Source organism: Bombyx mori, chromosome 4, assembly GCF_030269925.1.
Source record: "Bombyx mori chromosome 4, ASM3026992v2".
Lineage (NCBI taxonomy): Eukaryota > Metazoa > Arthropoda > Insecta > Lepidoptera > Bombycidae > Bombyx > Bombyx mori.
In genome coordinates this window covers 4,829,192-4,847,678 of record NC_085110.1, presented here as the reverse complement: position 1 = coordinate 4,847,678, position 18,487 = coordinate 4,829,192, and the positions used below count along the sequence as shown (strand labels likewise).

Sequence of the window (18,487 nt, the reverse complement as noted above, 5' to 3'; positions counted from 1 at the left end):
CCATTCCATACGAAAAGTGAAACCACAGTGTCGGATGAAAATAAAAATAAAATGAAAAATTCAAATTGCAATAGAATCTCCATTTTTTCGTTCTTCCGGAAAAACTCCAAAACGCATGAACTGCGATTTTGTTCAATATATCCATCCATTAAAGTCGTATTATTATTTAAGATACGTTTTATTGACAACATAAATTCATTCCAAATCCTTGCCAAAGTGGCATTACAGCGCAAAAAAGTCATTCATCAGGTTAATAGTAATAACATTAAGTGCATTGTCTATGGTATTAACACAAAATTATTTCAAAATGTACATACATAGGGACATAGGTACACAAATTTTATTTTTCAAATATAATTTAATAAAAGGTTTTCTTTTCTTCAATCCGTGTCCACCCAATGCTGAGTGTAGGTCTCTTCGAATGCACCCCTTTCTCTTCGATCTCTTGCCTTTCTCATCCAGTCTCTACCAACCACTTTCACCAGTTCATCGGTCCACCTCGTTGGCTGTCTACCCACGTTACGACGTCCAGTACTTTTGTGCCCCACCGATTGTCAGTGCGACGACATATGTGGCCGGCTCACTTCCACTTTTTCCGAGCAATTACTTTGACTATGTCAGTCAAACCAGTTCTTCTGCGGATTTCGGTATTGTGCAATGTATCCCGTAGAGAAACGCCTAGCATAACCCATTCCGTGGCTCTTTGCGTGACTTGGATTTTGGTCATAATTTACTTTGTGAGCGTCCATGTCTCGGCCCCATACACCATAACAGGGAGAACACATTGCTCGAATGTCCGACTCTTCAATTTCATTTTTTCAAAAGGGTTCATTTAAAAGATAAAAAACACAATTATTTTGTTAAGGACCTTTATTTAAAACTTATCAATCTAAAATGTCTTAGATGCGTTTAATGAATTAATGTGCAAACTAAATAATTTCATGACAATGATTCATTTGTATATATTTTTTATTCAACAAGCTTAAAAATTACAATATCGACGAAAATCTTGTAAAATCAATTATTTTACTGATTGTATTAAGGCGATACGTTATGTTAAGTCAGAAGAATTACAAACATTTTCAGAAATAAATTACTTAGAATTTTTTTAAACCAGAAGAAGGTTGTTGTGAAGATATATAAAATGTTGCATCAGTTATGACATCACAAAACAAATTTAATGTATCCAACACACCACTGTTATGTACTCCATATTTAAAATGGCAATTTTTTTTTTTTATAATTAGGGCGGTTGTTACAATCCGTTAAAAAAAACGGTTTAAATCGACTAGATCATTATTGAATTCACTCTTTTTTTTTTGTTGCTTAGTTTAGTGAACCGAAGTCGCCTACCGCTAAATGGTTACCGAAGCCCATAGACACAAATAAGGTGAACACCATCATCCACCTTGAGATACGCGTCGAAATGTGAGTTATATAAACGTGGTATCACCGCTGTCCCAACCTTCGAACCGAACCGCTTGCCTTGCGGCAGAAGTAAGCAGTCGGTGGTTACATTACCGACGTTAGCATTACTCGTAGAATACCAGTAAACTACGGAACGGGCAGTATTCTTACAACAAAACTTCAATAGAAAAAAGCCGCATAATACAAGCGTAGGTATATAAAAGGGCCGATACTTATGTATTTTACAGTACAAACATACTAAAACATACAATAAATACATTTAACGCATTTCTGGAACTGTTAACGTGATTGTAGCTGTTTCTATATTCGCAAAAATTAGAATTCATCCGAAAACACGAATCGGACTAGGGATAAATTTACTTTATTCTTGCATATGTGTACAAGTTCAGAAACACCTTTGGATAATCCGTCTCAGCTAAGGGGCAAGGTATTTATTTGGAAGATCCGCTATCCAGCCATCCCAATAAAACATTTGGACAGTCTGCGTAATGAACCAAGACCTCTGTCAGTTGTAAATCTTTCCCTTGTGTTTCTTATAATCTAAGTATTTGTAACGATTTTTCTCGATTTCGAAAAATATTTATTCCTCATTGTGCTCAATGCCGTTTCAACTCAAGTAATTTTTACATAATCATACAAACCAATTTGGATTCGGTTTCCACAAACATATTTTTATCGTTTCGCAGGTTTTTAATTAAAAAAAATTTTTGTTTGAATCATTTTTTGACAAAATCCCCATTTCATTTTGAATCCTATATTGAAACATAATTATTGAAAGGCTTAAGAGCAACTAATAACAATAAGGCTCTTACTTAATTATATTCCTTATGTAAGTTTAAGTTTGTACCAAAACTCTATGGATATTTTCACATCACACACTAATTCACCATTTTTGATAAAGAAATAAGGTACAGTATCAATAAGGTATCAATATTACAATACTGCCTACTAAATTATTAATTAGTATGTATTTCACAGGTTTACCAATATAATATTTAATGAGGCATCTCTTAAAGGCAATTAGATGAAATCCGTTATTTTAATATTATGACCCAATCTTTTTCCTTACAACTTCATAAAGTCAACTAAATAAATTAGTAATGGTACATCTTGAGATGAATCAAAGCCGAATACTAAAATTATAGATTTTCAATATATGAAATGTATCCATAAAGATAAATGTCACAACACAATGTTAAAAACAATCTAGAATAGAAAACAACATGAAAGGTTCAAAAATTAATGTCAAATGCTCTTAAGTAACTTTACAGTCGGTATCAGTGAGCAAAAAAAATTTTTTTGTTTTCACAGAAGTAGTAATCTTTTATTTCAAAGCAATATGTACCGGGGGATCCTGTCAGGGCATGCCAAACTGTTGAATGACCTCAGAATTATCAATAATTTAAAATGTAAAGATGTAAATTAAAACTTGAATCATTTGATTATATGTTTCCTTTCCTAGCAAACTATGTATAAAGACGATCTACTAAGGTATTAAAAATTTACTAAACTACTTAACTGCATTAAGTGTCCATCTGAAATATAATGTTTTTTTTTCAGAATCATGAGAGTGGTTTCAAACTAAACGACAACTTTGGCCGTGAATTGTTCTTGCCGAGAATCTTCTTTTGTTCCTCTTTTATCCGCTTCTCTTGTTCTTTTTTCAGCTTTTGTCGTTCCTCATCCATTTTTCTTTGTTCTTCGATCATCGCTAATCTCTCTTCCGCCTGAAAATTTAAATATTTATGTTACCCAACAAATCTCAAAATATAAGTTTCTAGATTTATCGAGTCTGTTTTCGAATTAGTTAGGTTGGCGTCTTAAAATATGTGTATGAACACATAATAGAGAAATTAACTGCTTTTAGAATGTACTCAGAATGTGTGAACAAATTATTAGCAGAATGGTAAGATTAAGTATAAGTAATTACCAGCTTGCGCTGTGCTTCTTCAATTTTTTTGTTATTTTCAGCCATGATGTCTTCTAGTTCTTTCCTTTTACGAGTCTCCTCCTCCTGTTCAATGAAAACCATGAGTTAATAAAAAGAATTAAGTTCAAGAACACATTTACATCAAATAATACCTAATATGTTTGTAAGAATAAGTATGCTCCCCTAATGATAGCTTGTCTGAACTAAATATTCAATATTTTTGAGTCCTAAAGGATCACTGCATGATGCAGACTTGTTTGAGTCTTACGAAAATATTGCTTTGATCTGCTCATAAACTGTATTTATATATTTAATTTTGTTGTGTCAACATAGTAGTTTTCTTTTAAACAGAAATATGTGTAGTTATACAAAAAATTCAAGAAATACCTTTAGCTCGACAGGATCCTCAAGCAGCGTCTCCATAAAATTCTTAGGGCTTCAGGCTCTTGATCAGTCTTCTGACCTGACTTATACACTACGTGACTGCCAAGGACAGTCAAGCGAACAAATTTAAAAATGCTAGCTGACGCACTCATGTCGTTCATACTTAAGGGCAGGTAACGGGTTAACCGCGTCGTTGGTGCATAAATATATAGATAGTTTTAATATTTATGTGGAAGCATTGGCCTCCGAAACGTGTCAGTTAAAAATTACATCAAAAAATATACTCTTGTAAGCACTCGAACTACACCTGACCGGACCTTTAACAGATATGATCGAAATAATACTATTAGTTTCTTTGAATGTGTTGACATATAACACAATGAATTCACATTTGTTTTATTGTATAGTGAAGAGCATGTTGTTTATGCAGTGACTTCATGTGCAAATGCAACCTCCATTGCGTTTGCACACGACTATAACACAAAAGTTAATTACCTGTCTAGCTTGTTCTTCTCGTCTTTGTTGTTCTCGTTGTTTTTCTAATTCTTCCATCATTTCTTTTTCCATCTTGCGCTTGGCTTCCTCCACTCTTTTTGCCACTTCTAGTTCAATTTCATCTTTTCTTTTTTCTAACTCCTCTTCAACTCTTTTTTTCACAAGCAACTCTATTCTTTTTGCAGCTTCTTCTTCCACTACCTTTATTATAATAATAACATATTTACTTGTTGGTTTCTTATAATGTCTTATAGAGATGGATGTTGTCTGAATCTGTCTGTTTTGCAGCAAAGCAGTCTTTTGGCATTGAGAGCTTGGCAAGCTCTACTCATTATTTAAAAATAACAATCTATTCAATGGCTCAATAAGGACAGTGTAATTCTCACAACGTTGATTGAATAATTAATCAAGATAGTAAAATTGAACAGCTTATATGGCTAGTGTTTATGGTGGCAATGACCATCTTTAATACTGGCTTATATGGTTAGTTGTTCATGACATGAAAGTATCACCTATTTACATCAAAAATTGATGTATCCCATTATGTTACTACTTATCTTTGAGTGTGAACTGTTGATAGACTCTATTAATGTGTATAAAATGTGAAGCGTTAGAATACTAACTGACAAACTGCACTACATTTGATTATAGGTATTAACCATTAGGTATCAACTGGTATGACCTAGCTTCTATAGTATATCTAGATAGTATTCTATAGTATATCTTAGCACCTGCATGTATAATGTGTTTATTAAGTTAATAACATTCATAGCTATTTAAAATTATTTTTCAGTGAATTTAGTATTTTTTTATTTTTGAGTTTTTTTAGTTTAATTTTTTTCTAAGGTGACTTTTTTCAAAAATCCTTTCGCAATTTCTAAAATATGTAAGAAAATTCAGCACTAAAAGGGTTAATGCCTTCAAAGGGAGACACGAGAGCCAGCATACATCGTACCTAATTGTGAATGGTCACAATTATTGAGGAATATCAAAATAAAGTTACTCAACACCATGTTACCCTGAGAATTAATTAATTTGGGTGAGCGCTAGTTGAATTGTCCATTGAAACAGTTCCAATAAAAATATTACATTTTAAATTTATAAGACAATTTAAGGCCATGAAAGATTGCGAAATATTTTTTAAAAGTAATTACTAACAAGTCTTTTAATGACATCATTTATTTTGAAGTGTTTTCTTAAAATTCCTAGCCTTAAGCTTTATACAAGCTTTGTTAAACTAAGCAATAGTTCTAGTTAGCAAATTCATGTGATTAATGTTTTTTTAAGGAAAGTAGCATTAACACTGTCCATTTACAGACTTACACTGACGGCTAAAAAATAAACCTAAGCTCAGTTTGGAAGAGAAATATGCACATTGGTTAACCGCTCAGCACATAGACATTCCGTGCACTCTGCTAAGGGATCCTGAAATGTAATATAAATACTTTGTTGTAATCACCTTTTGTTCAGCTTCTCTTATACGTCTTTGTCTTTCCATTTCGGCTAGTCTATCGACTTCATCCATTTTGCTACGTCCTTTGGATTTTTTTCTGTTGTTCGAATGATCGTACGATGCATCGCTACTGCTAGACGACGATATAGAATGTGACCTTTTTCTAAAAATTACATTGAATAAGCAATTAAAATTGTTAGGTTAATTTTAATGTTTGTATACGTTTATGTAGGAGAACAACCTTACCTTGACTTGGAACTACGTTCTCTCGTTTTATCAGCATGTTTGGAGTTTCTGCTGCGTGATGTTGAGCGGTCTTTTGATCGGCTCTTTTTCCTCGAGTGTTTACTACTTTTGTGATGTCTTCTAGGCGATTTACTCCGTGACCTTGAGCGTCCCATATTTTTAGCAAGCTTGGTCAAGTGCTAACAGTTGCGTGTAAAAACTAGATTGTATTTACGAAATATTACGAATTATTAAACTAACATGGTTGGATCACGCATTTTAACAAGTAGGTACGTACAGATTATATTTGCAATTTTGACATGATAATGAGAGTTGCCAGGTGTAGTTTCTTAGAATTCTTTCAAATATTAAGTGTATAATCTATGTTCCCCACATTCGAACCAAATGAAAAAATAGATACATTACAGTATCGACCTGCTAAGTTAGTAAATCTTAACGAAATAACTTTAAAAAAGGGTCTTTGAGAGTAATGAATAACAACAAAATCTAAGAAATAAATCATATGTCATCGCTGTGAAACTTAATCAACTATTTCTTTAAACACACTGGTAAAACTATTTTGTTAAGCAGGTAAAGGTTTTCACAGCCCACATAGTATTCAGTTTTTTTTTCTTACATAAGCTGATAGTCTAGATTCTAGAGAAACTATATCAGCGTAACGTTAACTAGTAGGTGAGCTCAAAAACAGTGATGTTTTATGGAAGACTAATAATAAATTAAATGTTAAAATATTTTAAAAATAAAATAAGCGCATGAGAGTTTCAATTCATCTTTTTTTTCTTATAGATTCAATAATCCATTAAACTGGGACTCAGAGAACAAACTTCGTCTAATTTAGTAAAACTAAACAACCGATCCGATTCAAAATGTGCTGAACCAAAAAACGTTTCGTTTGATTCTTTCATCAGTGTTTTAATATTAGTCAGACTTTTAGTACTTTTTAAGCGAGTCAAAGATGTTTCAGAACACAACTTATAATTATCGAATAAATGCGATTTGAAATTCGGGAAATTTTCTAAAGAAGTCTCCATTTCCTTCCGTTCATCATTTATGAACAAATTTTCAGCGTCATCATCGAGAAACGATCTCACGGTTTTATGTGATGATTTTCTATTAATATCGTCTTTGTCACAATATAACTCATTATTTTCTAGAGGTAACATTCTGTCAGTACAGTTACTACTGTTATAAAACCGTTTTAATTTCTTCAATACAGCTTGAACGTCTCGTGGCTTATCCATATCGATGTCTTCAAAAGATTCTTCTAGTTTTATATTTCCTTTATAGAAATAATCGTGAGGTACAGGAAAACCTTTAACTATAAAATCAGCAGCTCCGCCGTAGTTAGGTGTGGTTATTGTCTGTCGGTATGCACATTCGAAATTGCCGGTCGAAGCATTTTTGTCAGCAGCATAATCTATCACAACTGGAATAAAAATAATATATATACTAACGCATTTTTAGGTGGGTAAAACCAGAACAGTTTTGCTGTAAGCGTCGTTGAATGTACGAGGTCGCGATTCTGGTGGTTGATTCTGCGAAGCACTGCTCTTCCTAGGGCTAGAGTTAGCAAATTCTCTCAGGTTGAGGCCGTTAGCTCACCTAACCTTTCCGGCATAGCTGGAATAGCCGCCTAGGCTACCAACAAATAAGTAGAAAAACACTGTACGAGAACCACAAATTTTTATACCATACATATCTATACTATCTATACTAATATATAAATCTACAGTAGTTTTTACGGATGTTCCGTTATAACTACTGAACCATGCATCCGATTGACTTGAAACTTGGTATCCGTGTAGAAAATATATGTATTTAATAGATAGGCTAATATTTATATGAGTGTTGGACTCCCTACACCAGTTGCGGGGGCGTTCATGATGAGAATCTTTGTGGGGGTGAAAAATAATAATGTTAATTTTAAATGCCCAGCGAAACGGACGGGTACAGCTAGTATTTTATATTATTTATATATTCGCGCGCCAACTGTCATCATAAGTTTCGATTCAATCAGATAAAAGAGGCACGACCGTATAGATCCCGAACAAAAACACTAAACACTTATTACTTCGGTATTTATATCAAACCTTTAATGACATCAGCTAAAACGGCCGGACAAATTTTCGCGGTGACTCGTGTGGTACTGTTGAGATCAGGGCATGCATTGATTTCGATTAACCAAGGCTTGTAATCTTTGTCCAGTAGGAAATCGCAACCGTACAGTTCAAAGCGATTCTTGCAAGCCGGCATTGTTTCTTGGCTACTAAGCATCACACCTGTGATTGTCTTTTTCATACCGGGATATATTAAATCATCCCACACCGAGGGTTTGCCGATTGCCTTTAAATAATCTTTATAGGTATCCAAATCCCACATATTGTTATTGGGTAGATCAGGATGGCGCTCTTCACAGTTCATATATCTCCTTTGTACGGCGTTGTTAGTTAAATGTATAGATTCATGGTAGTTTCCAAGGTTATATTTCTGAGAGCTGAACTTCAAATAACAGTCTTTATATATCCAAATAATCAAAGGATATGTACTGGTAATCAAATAATATTGCCTTATATCAAATTTTGTTTCGTGTATTAACATAGGCTCTTCTGTAAGTAAATTATTGGTAATGATAGAATAACATTAATTACATAAATGTCATAATTTAAATATTTCAAATTCTCACCAATATACTTTTGAATAACATATTTGCTATTAGCTTTAGCTATTAAATCATTAATTACTCCTAATTTGGAAGCAATCCGTATTCCTCTACCTCTAGAGCAATGAGCAGGTTTCAGAATCCAAACGTTGTTATACCCTTCACAAATAATTTGCGGTCGATACTTTTGTATTTCCTTCAGTAAAAATTGGGCATAGCTTAAATAAATTGGTATTTTTTCTTCTTTAGTAAGATGAAATAGTTCGTTTCTGGAGACAATGCGATAATATTTTTTCAAGAAGTTATTCCATTGATTCGAATTTACGCTGGTCAGAGAGCGATCGATGTCTAGATGTTGTTTTTGGAACAGATATTCTTTACATCTATTTAATGCAAACACCATAACGTTCAAAGAAATCTTTCCAGTCTCACAAAACACCGCCTTCTCGTTAGCGACCATTGAAAGTATCCACTTGAGTAAACCGGTGCACGCAGTTACTTTGTAGTCATTCACAAATGCTTCGGTTTCACAGCCTTCGTAACTATTGTAAGTGCGAGGAACGATTACATCTGCAGTGTTCTCTATGTAAAACCAGTCTTTTTGTTTTATCAACGAACATAGGCCTTGTTTTGTTGTCCAAGCTGTATCAATTTTTAATTTGTTACAGACAGTTATGTTTTCATTTTTCACATTCAAATTTGAATTTTGAACGTTTTCTTTATTGTACCAAACGAAATTCGGTATATAGCTTTCAACTAGGTTTGATAACAGCAATCTTTCAAGTTCACCGTGTATTTCGGTCTTGTTGGAAACATTTCCGTTTCTTAATTTAAGCAAATTCATATGATCTGGGTTAATTTTTTCGACCCAGCCTCTTTGCAATAATAATTTTCTGATAGTATTGCATGGGCCATAGATAGAAAATATTTTGCGATTCTGAATAGCGTTTAATGCAATATTTTTCAATTTCGAATACCTTGTAGATCTTGCTTGGCAGTTACTTATAATATAACTTTTTTCTTTGGATGATAGTCCAATACACCGATAGGGACTATTAATGACCGTGTTTTTCCGAGGATTTGATGATGTATTTGCAAATTTATTAAAAGGAGAAAGAATTCGTTTAAGTCCGCCTTCGTCTAAAGAACTTTTAATCTGTAAAGAAAAAAAAATGGCGCTGAATATATGTTTAGTGAGAGATAATAGTTATGATAAAACACATTTTAGTTTATCACAGTAACAGAGATGGACCTAGATATACTACCAGACTAAGTGGATCAAACTAAAATGTTCGATGTCCATTACGTGCTCTAGCTTGAATGTCGAAGAAAAGTTTTTATTATTTAATGAAATTTAGAGCTCATTTATTTATTTCGTGTTACGTTGGTTTTAAATTGTTACCGAGGCCCATAGATATCACAACGTGAACACCTCCTTAAGACGTGTGGTCGAAATCACAATTGAAATGTACATTACATGAATGTCACACTTTTTAAACCAGAACGCATGATTGTTTACGCTTCGCGATTCTTAACACTCGATTATACTACCCATCAAATTTTTATACTGAAGGATTTAAATAAAATCGATCCTTTTAAAAGTAAATACAAAAAAATAAGCTGGAAGCTAAAAGAAACTTACTCCAGTGGAAGTCGGTGTCGTTTTTTCATAATTATTCGATGTTGTACATTTAGTTTCGTTATGACAGCATTTCAGTTTTCCTTTACTAAGTAAATCAGATTTAACTTTTAGCTATGGAATAGAACGGACATCACTTTAAAATGAAATGATAAAAATATTTTTATTAATAATGTACTACCAAAGAAATGAATATACCTTTCTTTTTGAAAGTTTTTTCTTTTTGGAAGGCATCCTTTTGTGTTTACCTGTTCATCGTTTTTTTATTGAAGTGATTTTCTGAGATGCAAACATGTGTTTAAAGCTGTGTCAAAAACTTTGGAACCTAGAACACATACAAAGTTTTTTAGGATGTTCGTTCCCGTTGGATGCAGGTGGCATTGGACCGGCCGCACTGGAGATCAATTGGAGAAGCCTATGTTCAGCAGTGGACAGCGGACAGTGGACAGGCTGAGAAGATGATAATGATGATGTTCCCGTTATAAATTTCACAAAGTTACCGGCCACGTAATACCTCCAGGTATGTACATATGTACCCGACAAGTCCTATGTATTTTACAAGGTCGGAGAACCTCATCAATTTTTCAATTGTGTATGGCAAATCCGACTTAAATTATAAAATACTTTTTAGTACAAAATTCAAGAGTCTGCCAAGAAGAAATTTTACTAGAATTTATTAAACGTTTTAGAGTTTTAGTTTTAGCCCTTAGAGCTTTATCAATTTTTTCCTACCTAAGCTGAGAGCCTTGAGTGATAAAGCCTTTGATGCTAACAAAATAATCATTGGATAGTTGTTACAATTCTAAAGAAATATAAAGTTGTTTTAAAAAAAAAAACACCAAATTACTTTGTATAATCGAACAAACCATGCACTGGAATCATTTTAATTTTATTTTATTTTACTGTTTTTGTTATGTGAGTTCCAGTCTAATCGTCATATTCTTCCAATGAAGTAGGAAACCTATGGAAATGAAACGTCAACCAAAATTTCGTGCCACTGTGACGTCATCTGGCCACAAAACATGGCGGCTTTAGTGCTGTACAAAAGATTTCAATGTTATCAGGTTTTATCGATAAACGTTCTTGGCTCATTTTATTTTAAATATTGTTGAGTATTATTTATTTGTAGAATTTATACTTTAATGGGAAGTAAGTAGGTATATTGTTATGTGCAAATATGATATGATTTAGATGGGTGAGATCTAAGACAAGTTTGTCCTTCGAATTTGCCAAGTAAACGATATGATGATTTTTAAAAGTTGCTACACTGATTTTATAAAGTTGTCGTTTGTCGCAAAACATAAAGATATGGCGTAGTTCAAAGCCATCAGCCCATTCCTAGCATGCTAAATGTTATCGTATTTTGAGTACGTCTTTTTCTTAGACTATTACAATCTATTTTAATTGTTTTGCTGACTCTAAAGTCCGTAACATACTACCTTAAGAATCGATTTACATATATAGGCCCGGGGTATGAAAATTATGGGGACCAAAATCGTACTAGAGAGTATAGCATGTCACACGAAATGCGTTATGCGCCTGATTGGCTCCTGATTGCGTGATGCGTGCGCGCGCCAATCAGGAGCCAACGCGCGGCCGCGTTATCGCAGGTGACGCCGGGCTGCTGCGCCGGCAGTCCGCCACAAAGCCTCGTACTGATCGCGCGTTTCTCTCATTATTGTATTTTCATATATTTGTTAGTCGTTTGTTTTGTGTCTCGTTAATTTGTTAATAATCTGTAGTGTATCGTGTTGTCGTAATATAGAACTATTTCTCGTATTGTTTCGTTTAATTTACCGACATCGTTTTGCTTGTGGCCGGACGCCGTTCGGGTTCGATTCCTGAACGTATCAACTGTTAGTGGGTTGATACCCGAATATAACCCGCTACAAATCATTTATTAATAAAGCTTATTAAATATAAACAATTCCTTCTATCAGTGAATGGACAACTTATATATTAATTGTAAAAGTGAATTATATAGACTTACTTAATTACCGCATCCACGTGTTCCGCAACTCCCGGATCATTCTCACTAGAATACGTAACTTCCATATTTTACTGTATTCAACTGACACAAATTTATATTTATATCCAGTAAACTCCAGTCGTGCGTCGGAGCGGACACACACACATTTTTTTTTGTATGTTTTAAGCATGATAAATTATGAAATTTTATATAATCAATCATATTAAATCGATATCATAGTCAATAAATAATGTACAACCCAAAAGAGACGGCCGAACTGACGTGACAATGACATTTGGCGCGCTAAACATGGCGGATTTTCGGCCTCATTAGACGGAGACGGAGATATTTACGTATATTCATGTTTCATTTTATGTACGCACTGACATACTGTTATATTGTTTTCCTGCGAATTAAAGTGCTGAGTAAGAACGAGATAGATATATGTTTATGTATGTGCCTTCAAAATGGGTGCTATTTATATAAGCAATTGTACGTATAGAACAATATGTCGTGTCCCTACTATATAGGTCTATGTATTCTTCATGTACCAACGTCAAGTTCTTGTCAATTAATGTCAATATTTCTAAAACAGTGTTACTATCTGTGATATTTCATTCAAAGAGATTTTATTTTAGAAATAGATCGAATAATGAAAACTGCGTGATCGTAGGCATACCTACGAATAAATAATAAAGGCATACCTATATAGGTACATAACAATGAAGGTTGAATTCAGTATCACTATTCACTTCTTCGTTTTCTTGAGGTGTTTTTTTTTATCTACCTTTTCGCTGGTAGCCTAGGGGGCTATTCATTGGTTATTATCCAATGCTTTCTTGAAGAAGTCGGGTGTACGGGAGCCAACAAACTCTTCATTTTGTACTGCCTCTCAGGTAAATACTTTTACCCTGCCATGAAGTTGTCCAAGCTTTGTAAAAAGTCTGTTCGCGCAAGGTCTGGTTAAGTACGGTGGATGACGCAAAACTTCCAACCCCGGCTCTTGTAGCTTAAAGACCGTCTGTTGCGCCGGGTATGTGGTCTAGCGTGGTCGTAGCGTGCGGTACAAGGGATTAAATAAGGCTGGCCAGAGATTTGCGAACTTTTCCATCATTGTCTCCAGTTCCTCACAATACATATTCGCAGTAATTCTGGTTTCATTTGGTAAGAAGCTGTGATCAATTGTAACGGGACTAGACCATCAAACATTAACTATGACTTTTTTCGACTAAGTTTTCCTTTGGGGCATTGCCTAGGCACTGAAGGAACCAACGGTCTAACTAACATGATGACCACTTACCAATTTATTATTAATAATAATCGTTTTTTTATTGCAAGTGATAATGCGGTTCAAAATCCCTTCGTTTCTGTTAAGCAACGCAATTGACCAATATTGTTATGATACCAAACTACCGTTGAAAGCTGTTGCTAACTTAACGGTAGATTGAGTATCGTCAGATTCCACTATCGCCTTTATTTCGTCGTGGTTGAAATTAGTTACCAAATATAGGTGTATTTTGGAATACAAAACGGGTAATATTATATTATAGTAATATTCGTAAAAACATGCTTTATGTTTGTGTATATTTATTTTTTCAATTATCTTTCAACAAGTGTCTTAACATTACTTAAGATTATACGTTCAAAAGCTTCAGTAACAATAACATAAATTTCATTTGTTGAAGATCATCTTTGAGATGTATTTTTTCTTTTAAAATTTGTATTAACAGGTACATCGTTTAGAGGAGTGACTACCACTCTATATGGTGCATATATTGAAGTACAACTCTTCGAGAAAGAAATTGATTTTACATTTTTACAATCATCACGTAATTTACAAATATTCGTACCAATTGCACTTAAGTTTTTGATGGGATCAGAGTCATCGCTGCTTCGAAGATTATATAAATCTAATGATGATCTAGTTTTCGCGTTAAGTCTAGATTTGGTTTGACGAAAGGTTAAAGCTGTTTCGGTTTTATTTGCTTGTTTATTTTGTACTGATATTGTGGATCTGAGGATACTAGCCGTTTCTCGTTCCCAATCAGATGGGTCTATATAACAGCGTTTGTTTCCAACAGATTTTTCGATTTTCGGCTTCTCAATTCGTCTTGCTGATTCTGTCCGATATTTGCCGTTATTATTTATTGTTGTATTATCTTCCAAACAGCACGAATGTGGAACAATACGGCGTTTAAATTCCGTTTTTTCTTTTCTTCCTCGGTGTGTCCTAGAAGAGATCGCGGATGATTTACGCTTTTTTGTACCATTTTTAAACGTGATACCTGATTTAACTACAGTTACTGCTTGGCGTACCGTCAATGAATCTTTGGGACCTAATAAAATACCATCCTTATTACAGGGCAGAGCATCATAAGGGTTTAACCAGCTGAGGAAATCCGTGATAATAGGTCCCGAATATTCGGGGGGAACGGGTAGGTCTGCATCGGGAATGGTATCGCCAGCTGGTTCTCGTGGTGCTACCGGTGTAATACTTCTCGTATCATGCTTTTTCTCTCTCGACTTCTTAAAAAGTCTTTTACCGTTGATACAAAGTGACAACCCAAGATATGCCGGTGCTTTCGGTATAGTTTGCCTGTAGGCTAACTCAAAAGTTCCTGTGTCAGCATCTGGATTTAAGCGGCGATCTAAAACAACTAAAACGGTAATATGTTAGACAAGTCCTCATAGAAATGAAAAATATTAAGAAAAACTTAAGGAGAACCTTTACCTTTGATTACATCTTCTAGACACTGAGGACATAACCTAGCCGTAACTGAAGTAGTAGGTGCTAAATCTGGACTGGAGTTAATTTCAATGAGCCAAGGTGTAAAGTCTTCAGTAAGCATAAAATCAGCTCCGTAAAGCTCAAAGCTGTTCTGTCTCTTATCCATTGTTTCTTGGCAGGCCAACATTGCTCCAACCAAACATTGTTTCATTCCAGGATATATTTTAGTGTCCCATAGTTCATATTTACCGATCTGTCTAAGAAATCAAATAAATAATTGTTTTTATCGTCACTAGTGTGTCGTTATTAATTTATCATTAAGATCTTAACATAAATAGTATATCCTTTATTTGTGACTAGCGACTAGTACATGGTCAAGTAATAGCCTCAAAGAGTATTCTATGTTGATCCAATGTCTTGGGTATGTTATTAAAAGGAAATGGAAAACAAACGAAGGGAATACATACTTTAGATAGGCCTTAAACGTGTGACAGTCCCACATGTTCTCGTCGGGTAAAGCTTTGTCTCTGTCCTCATTATTCTTGTATTTCGTTTGAACAGCATTGTTGGTTAGATGAACCGATTCGTGATAGTTAGAGAGGCTGAATATCTGTGAACTAAATCGTAGGTAGCTGTCCCTGAAATAAAACATTATTGTCAAAACCGTTTAAGCTGAAAAACGAGAAAAACCAATCTGAAAACTTACTTGTAAACCCATATTGTTAACGGTTGACAGTTAGTGATCAGAAACCACTGCCTTATGTCGAATTTTGTGTCGTAAATCACTAATGGATTTTCTGTAATTAAAATGTTGAAATTGGCGTTATTTTCTAATGAAATACGTAATGAAATTTTAATATTGCTGAAATGTTCTTTTACCAATGTACTTTTGCACAACATATCTTGTTTTCTGTACAGGAATATTAATTAAGCCAATTATATCCTTTATATTATTCATGAGCTGAATACCTCTACCTCGGCATTTGTTACCAGGCTTTACGATCCAAATATTGAGCACACCATCAATATCGATTTGAGGCCAGAACTTGCTCATCGTAGTTAAAACCTTAGACGCTTTTCTTTCGAGTTGCCTAAAATTATCAATTCGAGTAATGAAAACGTTTAAAATCAGATCTTAACCAATTCAGGTACATTGTTCTTAAATGCGGGTAATTGAAAAATACCTTATACTTGTATTGTTATCATTGCTAAACTTTGCTTTTTCGTGCACGAGAAGGTAATGGTGAGTTAAAAATTGATCCCATTCGTGTTCCCAAACATGAACCTGTTCCTCTGTATCATCGATGTCTTTATGTGTAAAGAACAAAACATACTCGTTTAGTCTACTGGTGGCAAATTCAATGGCGCTAAAAGGAACTTTCCCCTGATTCGAAATTAGATTTTGTTCTCCATTGATTTGTAAAGTACTACAAAGCCATTTAAGAACGCTGATACAGGCCGTGATCCTAAAGTCATCGACGAATTCTTCGAGGCTATCCGAGTTGTGTATATTGTAGCATCGTGGAAACTTCGTAAGTGCAATCCCAGGCTCGGTGTGCCAATGCATTTGCGTCAACGAAGCAGTTAAACCCTCTTTCGTCGTGAACACGGATCTACAAAATCTATTGAAGAGATTATTAAAAAATATCCTTCTAAAAACTAAACTAAATTATACAACTGAAAATTCAGCACATTAATTTAATGTATGTAAACAGGAAACTATAAATCCTACCTGCTTATCATGACATCTTTGTTACTAAGTAACCAATCATATTTATCACGTTTGGTCGTCCATAGAAAATCAACAGAGTGATGTTCCATGAACTTGTAGAGTATCATTCTTTCTACTTTGGAGAGTTCCTTGCCAGACGCTTTTTTAGGATCTACGTTTGTTGGCGGATGACGTACCTTTAAAGAAGAATGAATAATTTGCTTAAATTTCTGTGTGTCTCAAATACGTAGTTAATAATTTCATAACGCATAATTTCAGTATTTAAACTGTTCACCGACTATTAGCTAACTAATACCCTGTTTGTTAACCAATTAAGGAGGTAGATTGATGATGTAATGATTATACCTTATGGGATTCATATTTTTCTACCCAGCCTCGTTCAAGCATGGCTCGACGTATTGCTGGGAAACCGCCGCCTTTAATCATGAAAACCTTACGTTGTTTCATCGCTGTTTCCGCGATCTTTTTCAATTCATTCCACCTTTCGTTGCTGACCCAACTTTTATACTGACGAAGTTGTTCCGTTGATGAAGTTGTTTCTGAAACATTTCAAAATAATTTGATCACCTGGATAATGAAATTAAATTTAATGAGCATTAAATAAGTCTTTGCCCGCTTTATCAAGTATACGAAGATAAGTTAAAGAAACAATGCATCACGCACCTGGGCCATGATCAGATTTAGAAAACGAGATAGCGCTAGAAGGCCTTAAATCTTTTTTAGCCGTACTCTCTTTGTGGAGCTTGGAGTCTGATACACTTTCCTCTAATTCCATCATTACAGCCATGGATCTCGTTCTACCTTCACGTTTCTGAAACTAATTAATTTGTCAGTCATTTTGCGATCGTATTAGAGACGTTGACTGAATTCAACAGCAGGTAACGGACTGGCTCGTTAAGTTTGTTACGAGGAGTGCAATAACCTACTTTAATGTAACCTACATTGGGAGTCCTTGGCTATTTGCGAGGTATCCGCGCGCATTCCCGCCTGGCACCTGCACGGTTGACGTCATGGCAAAAGCGTCTGATTCAGCTTTCGATTTTTGATTTTAGATATTTTAGTACATTGCTATCTCTATCTAACTTATATTAAACTTGAAAGAGAGCGACAATGTGAATAAAAACTGATGCTCTAGAATACGGATTAGATATAATTTCTTCAAAGCATGTAGATTGCTGTTGCGCGGAAATTAATAAGCCTGAATTATGCCTACCTTTTGTGACCGGGTCAGCGTTCAATAAGCAATGACGTGGGCAACATGAAACTTATTACTCATTTATTTTAGGTAATGTTTTACATAGAATTTTAGTAATCAAAATTTAGGCCATCGTTAATTTTGTAATTACGTAAGCTTTGTAAACGCTATATGACAGTAGTGATTATGAAATGACGTAAGTTTTAAATCATCTGTTGTTATGAATTCAGTTGTTGTAATTAAAGAGGATCGCAATAAATTTAATAACCATAGAGAAATAATAACATAGAATAGTCGTAACATACTTTGATTGGGGGCTCATCACATCTTGTTTTGATCACAAGGTCATCGAGAAATAGTTAGATCACGTTAAAAAGTTTCTCTCTTTATTTAAAAATGCTATATCGAATGTTGTAGTTGAAAAGACGTAAATCCCTCTTTTTTTATTAATAGTTTAGTAGAAGTGAAATACATATTATGTATGTGTGTTAGGCTGTGGCATCTGATTGGTATTCCGATTACCACTAAACAGCAAATTTATCGACAAGGTAATTGTAATGCACCTGTCAATAAATGAGAATAATTAATTAATTAATTTAAAAATATAAATATCAACATCATGTTAGTAA

At 34.3% G+C, this 18,487-nt stretch overlaps 3 protein-coding genes across 7 annotated transcripts; all 3 read right to left on the bottom strand.

The window, feature by feature from the left end:
• Positions 1 to 852: 852 nt before the first annotated feature.
• LOC101741727 (UPF0430 protein CG31712) lies at positions 853 to 6,339 on the bottom strand. The gene is made up of 5 exons (XM_004929147.4): positions 5,937 to 6,339; positions 5,697 to 5,853; positions 4,238 to 4,438; positions 3,359 to 3,442; positions 853 to 3,155 (listed from the first exon to the last, which is right to left on the bottom strand). The coding sequence occupies exons 1-5, from the start codon at positions 6,089 to 6,091 to the stop codon at positions 2,991 to 2,993; spliced, it is 762 nt and encodes a 253-aa protein (XP_004929204.1). The 5' UTR covers positions 6,092 to 6,339; the 3' UTR covers positions 853 to 2,990.
• A 352-nt stretch (positions 6,340 to 6,691) lies between these two features.
• Positions 6,692 to 11,183, bottom strand: LOC101741583 (tubulin glycylase 3A). Of its 3 annotated transcripts, none has more exons than XM_004929146.5 (6): positions 11,082 to 11,183; positions 10,433 to 10,559; positions 10,238 to 10,348; positions 8,620 to 9,751; positions 8,027 to 8,542; positions 6,692 to 7,362 (listed from the first exon to the last, which is right to left on the bottom strand). In XM_004929146.5, the coding sequence occupies exons 2-6, from the start codon at positions 10,466 to 10,468 to the stop codon at positions 6,725 to 6,727; spliced, it is 2,433 nt and encodes an 810-aa protein (XP_004929203.3). In that variant the 5' UTR covers positions 10,469 to 10,559; positions 11,082 to 11,183; the 3' UTR covers positions 6,692 to 6,724. The 3 variants fall into 3 exon arrangements, with proteins under 3 accessions (XP_004929203.3, XP_021205580.3, XP_021205581.3); XM_021349905.3 differs by having other exon boundaries at positions 11,101 to 11,179; XM_021349906.3 differs by having other exon boundaries at positions 10,967 to 11,100.
• A 2,590-nt stretch (positions 11,184 to 13,773) lies between these two features.
• On the bottom strand, positions 13,774 to 18,062 carry LOC101741442 (tubulin glycylase 3A). 3 transcript variants are annotated; one of them, XM_012692876.4, is made up of 11 exons: positions 17,877 to 18,062; positions 17,327 to 17,480; positions 17,009 to 17,202; positions 16,664 to 16,839; positions 16,116 to 16,553; positions 15,811 to 16,022; positions 15,638 to 15,728; positions 15,399 to 15,569; positions 14,935 to 15,188; positions 14,520 to 14,860; positions 13,774 to 14,433 (listed from the first exon to the last, which is right to left on the bottom strand). In XM_012692876.4, exons 2-11 carry the CDS (start codon positions 17,448 to 17,450, stop codon positions 14,398 to 14,400), a joined length of 2,037 nt encoding a protein of 678 aa, XP_012548330.1. In that variant the 5' UTR covers positions 17,451 to 17,480; positions 17,877 to 18,062; the 3' UTR covers positions 13,774 to 14,397. The 3 variants fall into 3 exon arrangements, with proteins under 3 accessions (XP_012548330.1, XP_021205687.1, XP_037877755.1); XM_021350012.3 differs by having other exon boundaries at positions 14,747 to 14,860; XM_038021827.2 differs by having other exon boundaries at positions 13,774 to 14,860.
• Positions 18,063 to 18,487: the final 425 nt, after the last annotated feature.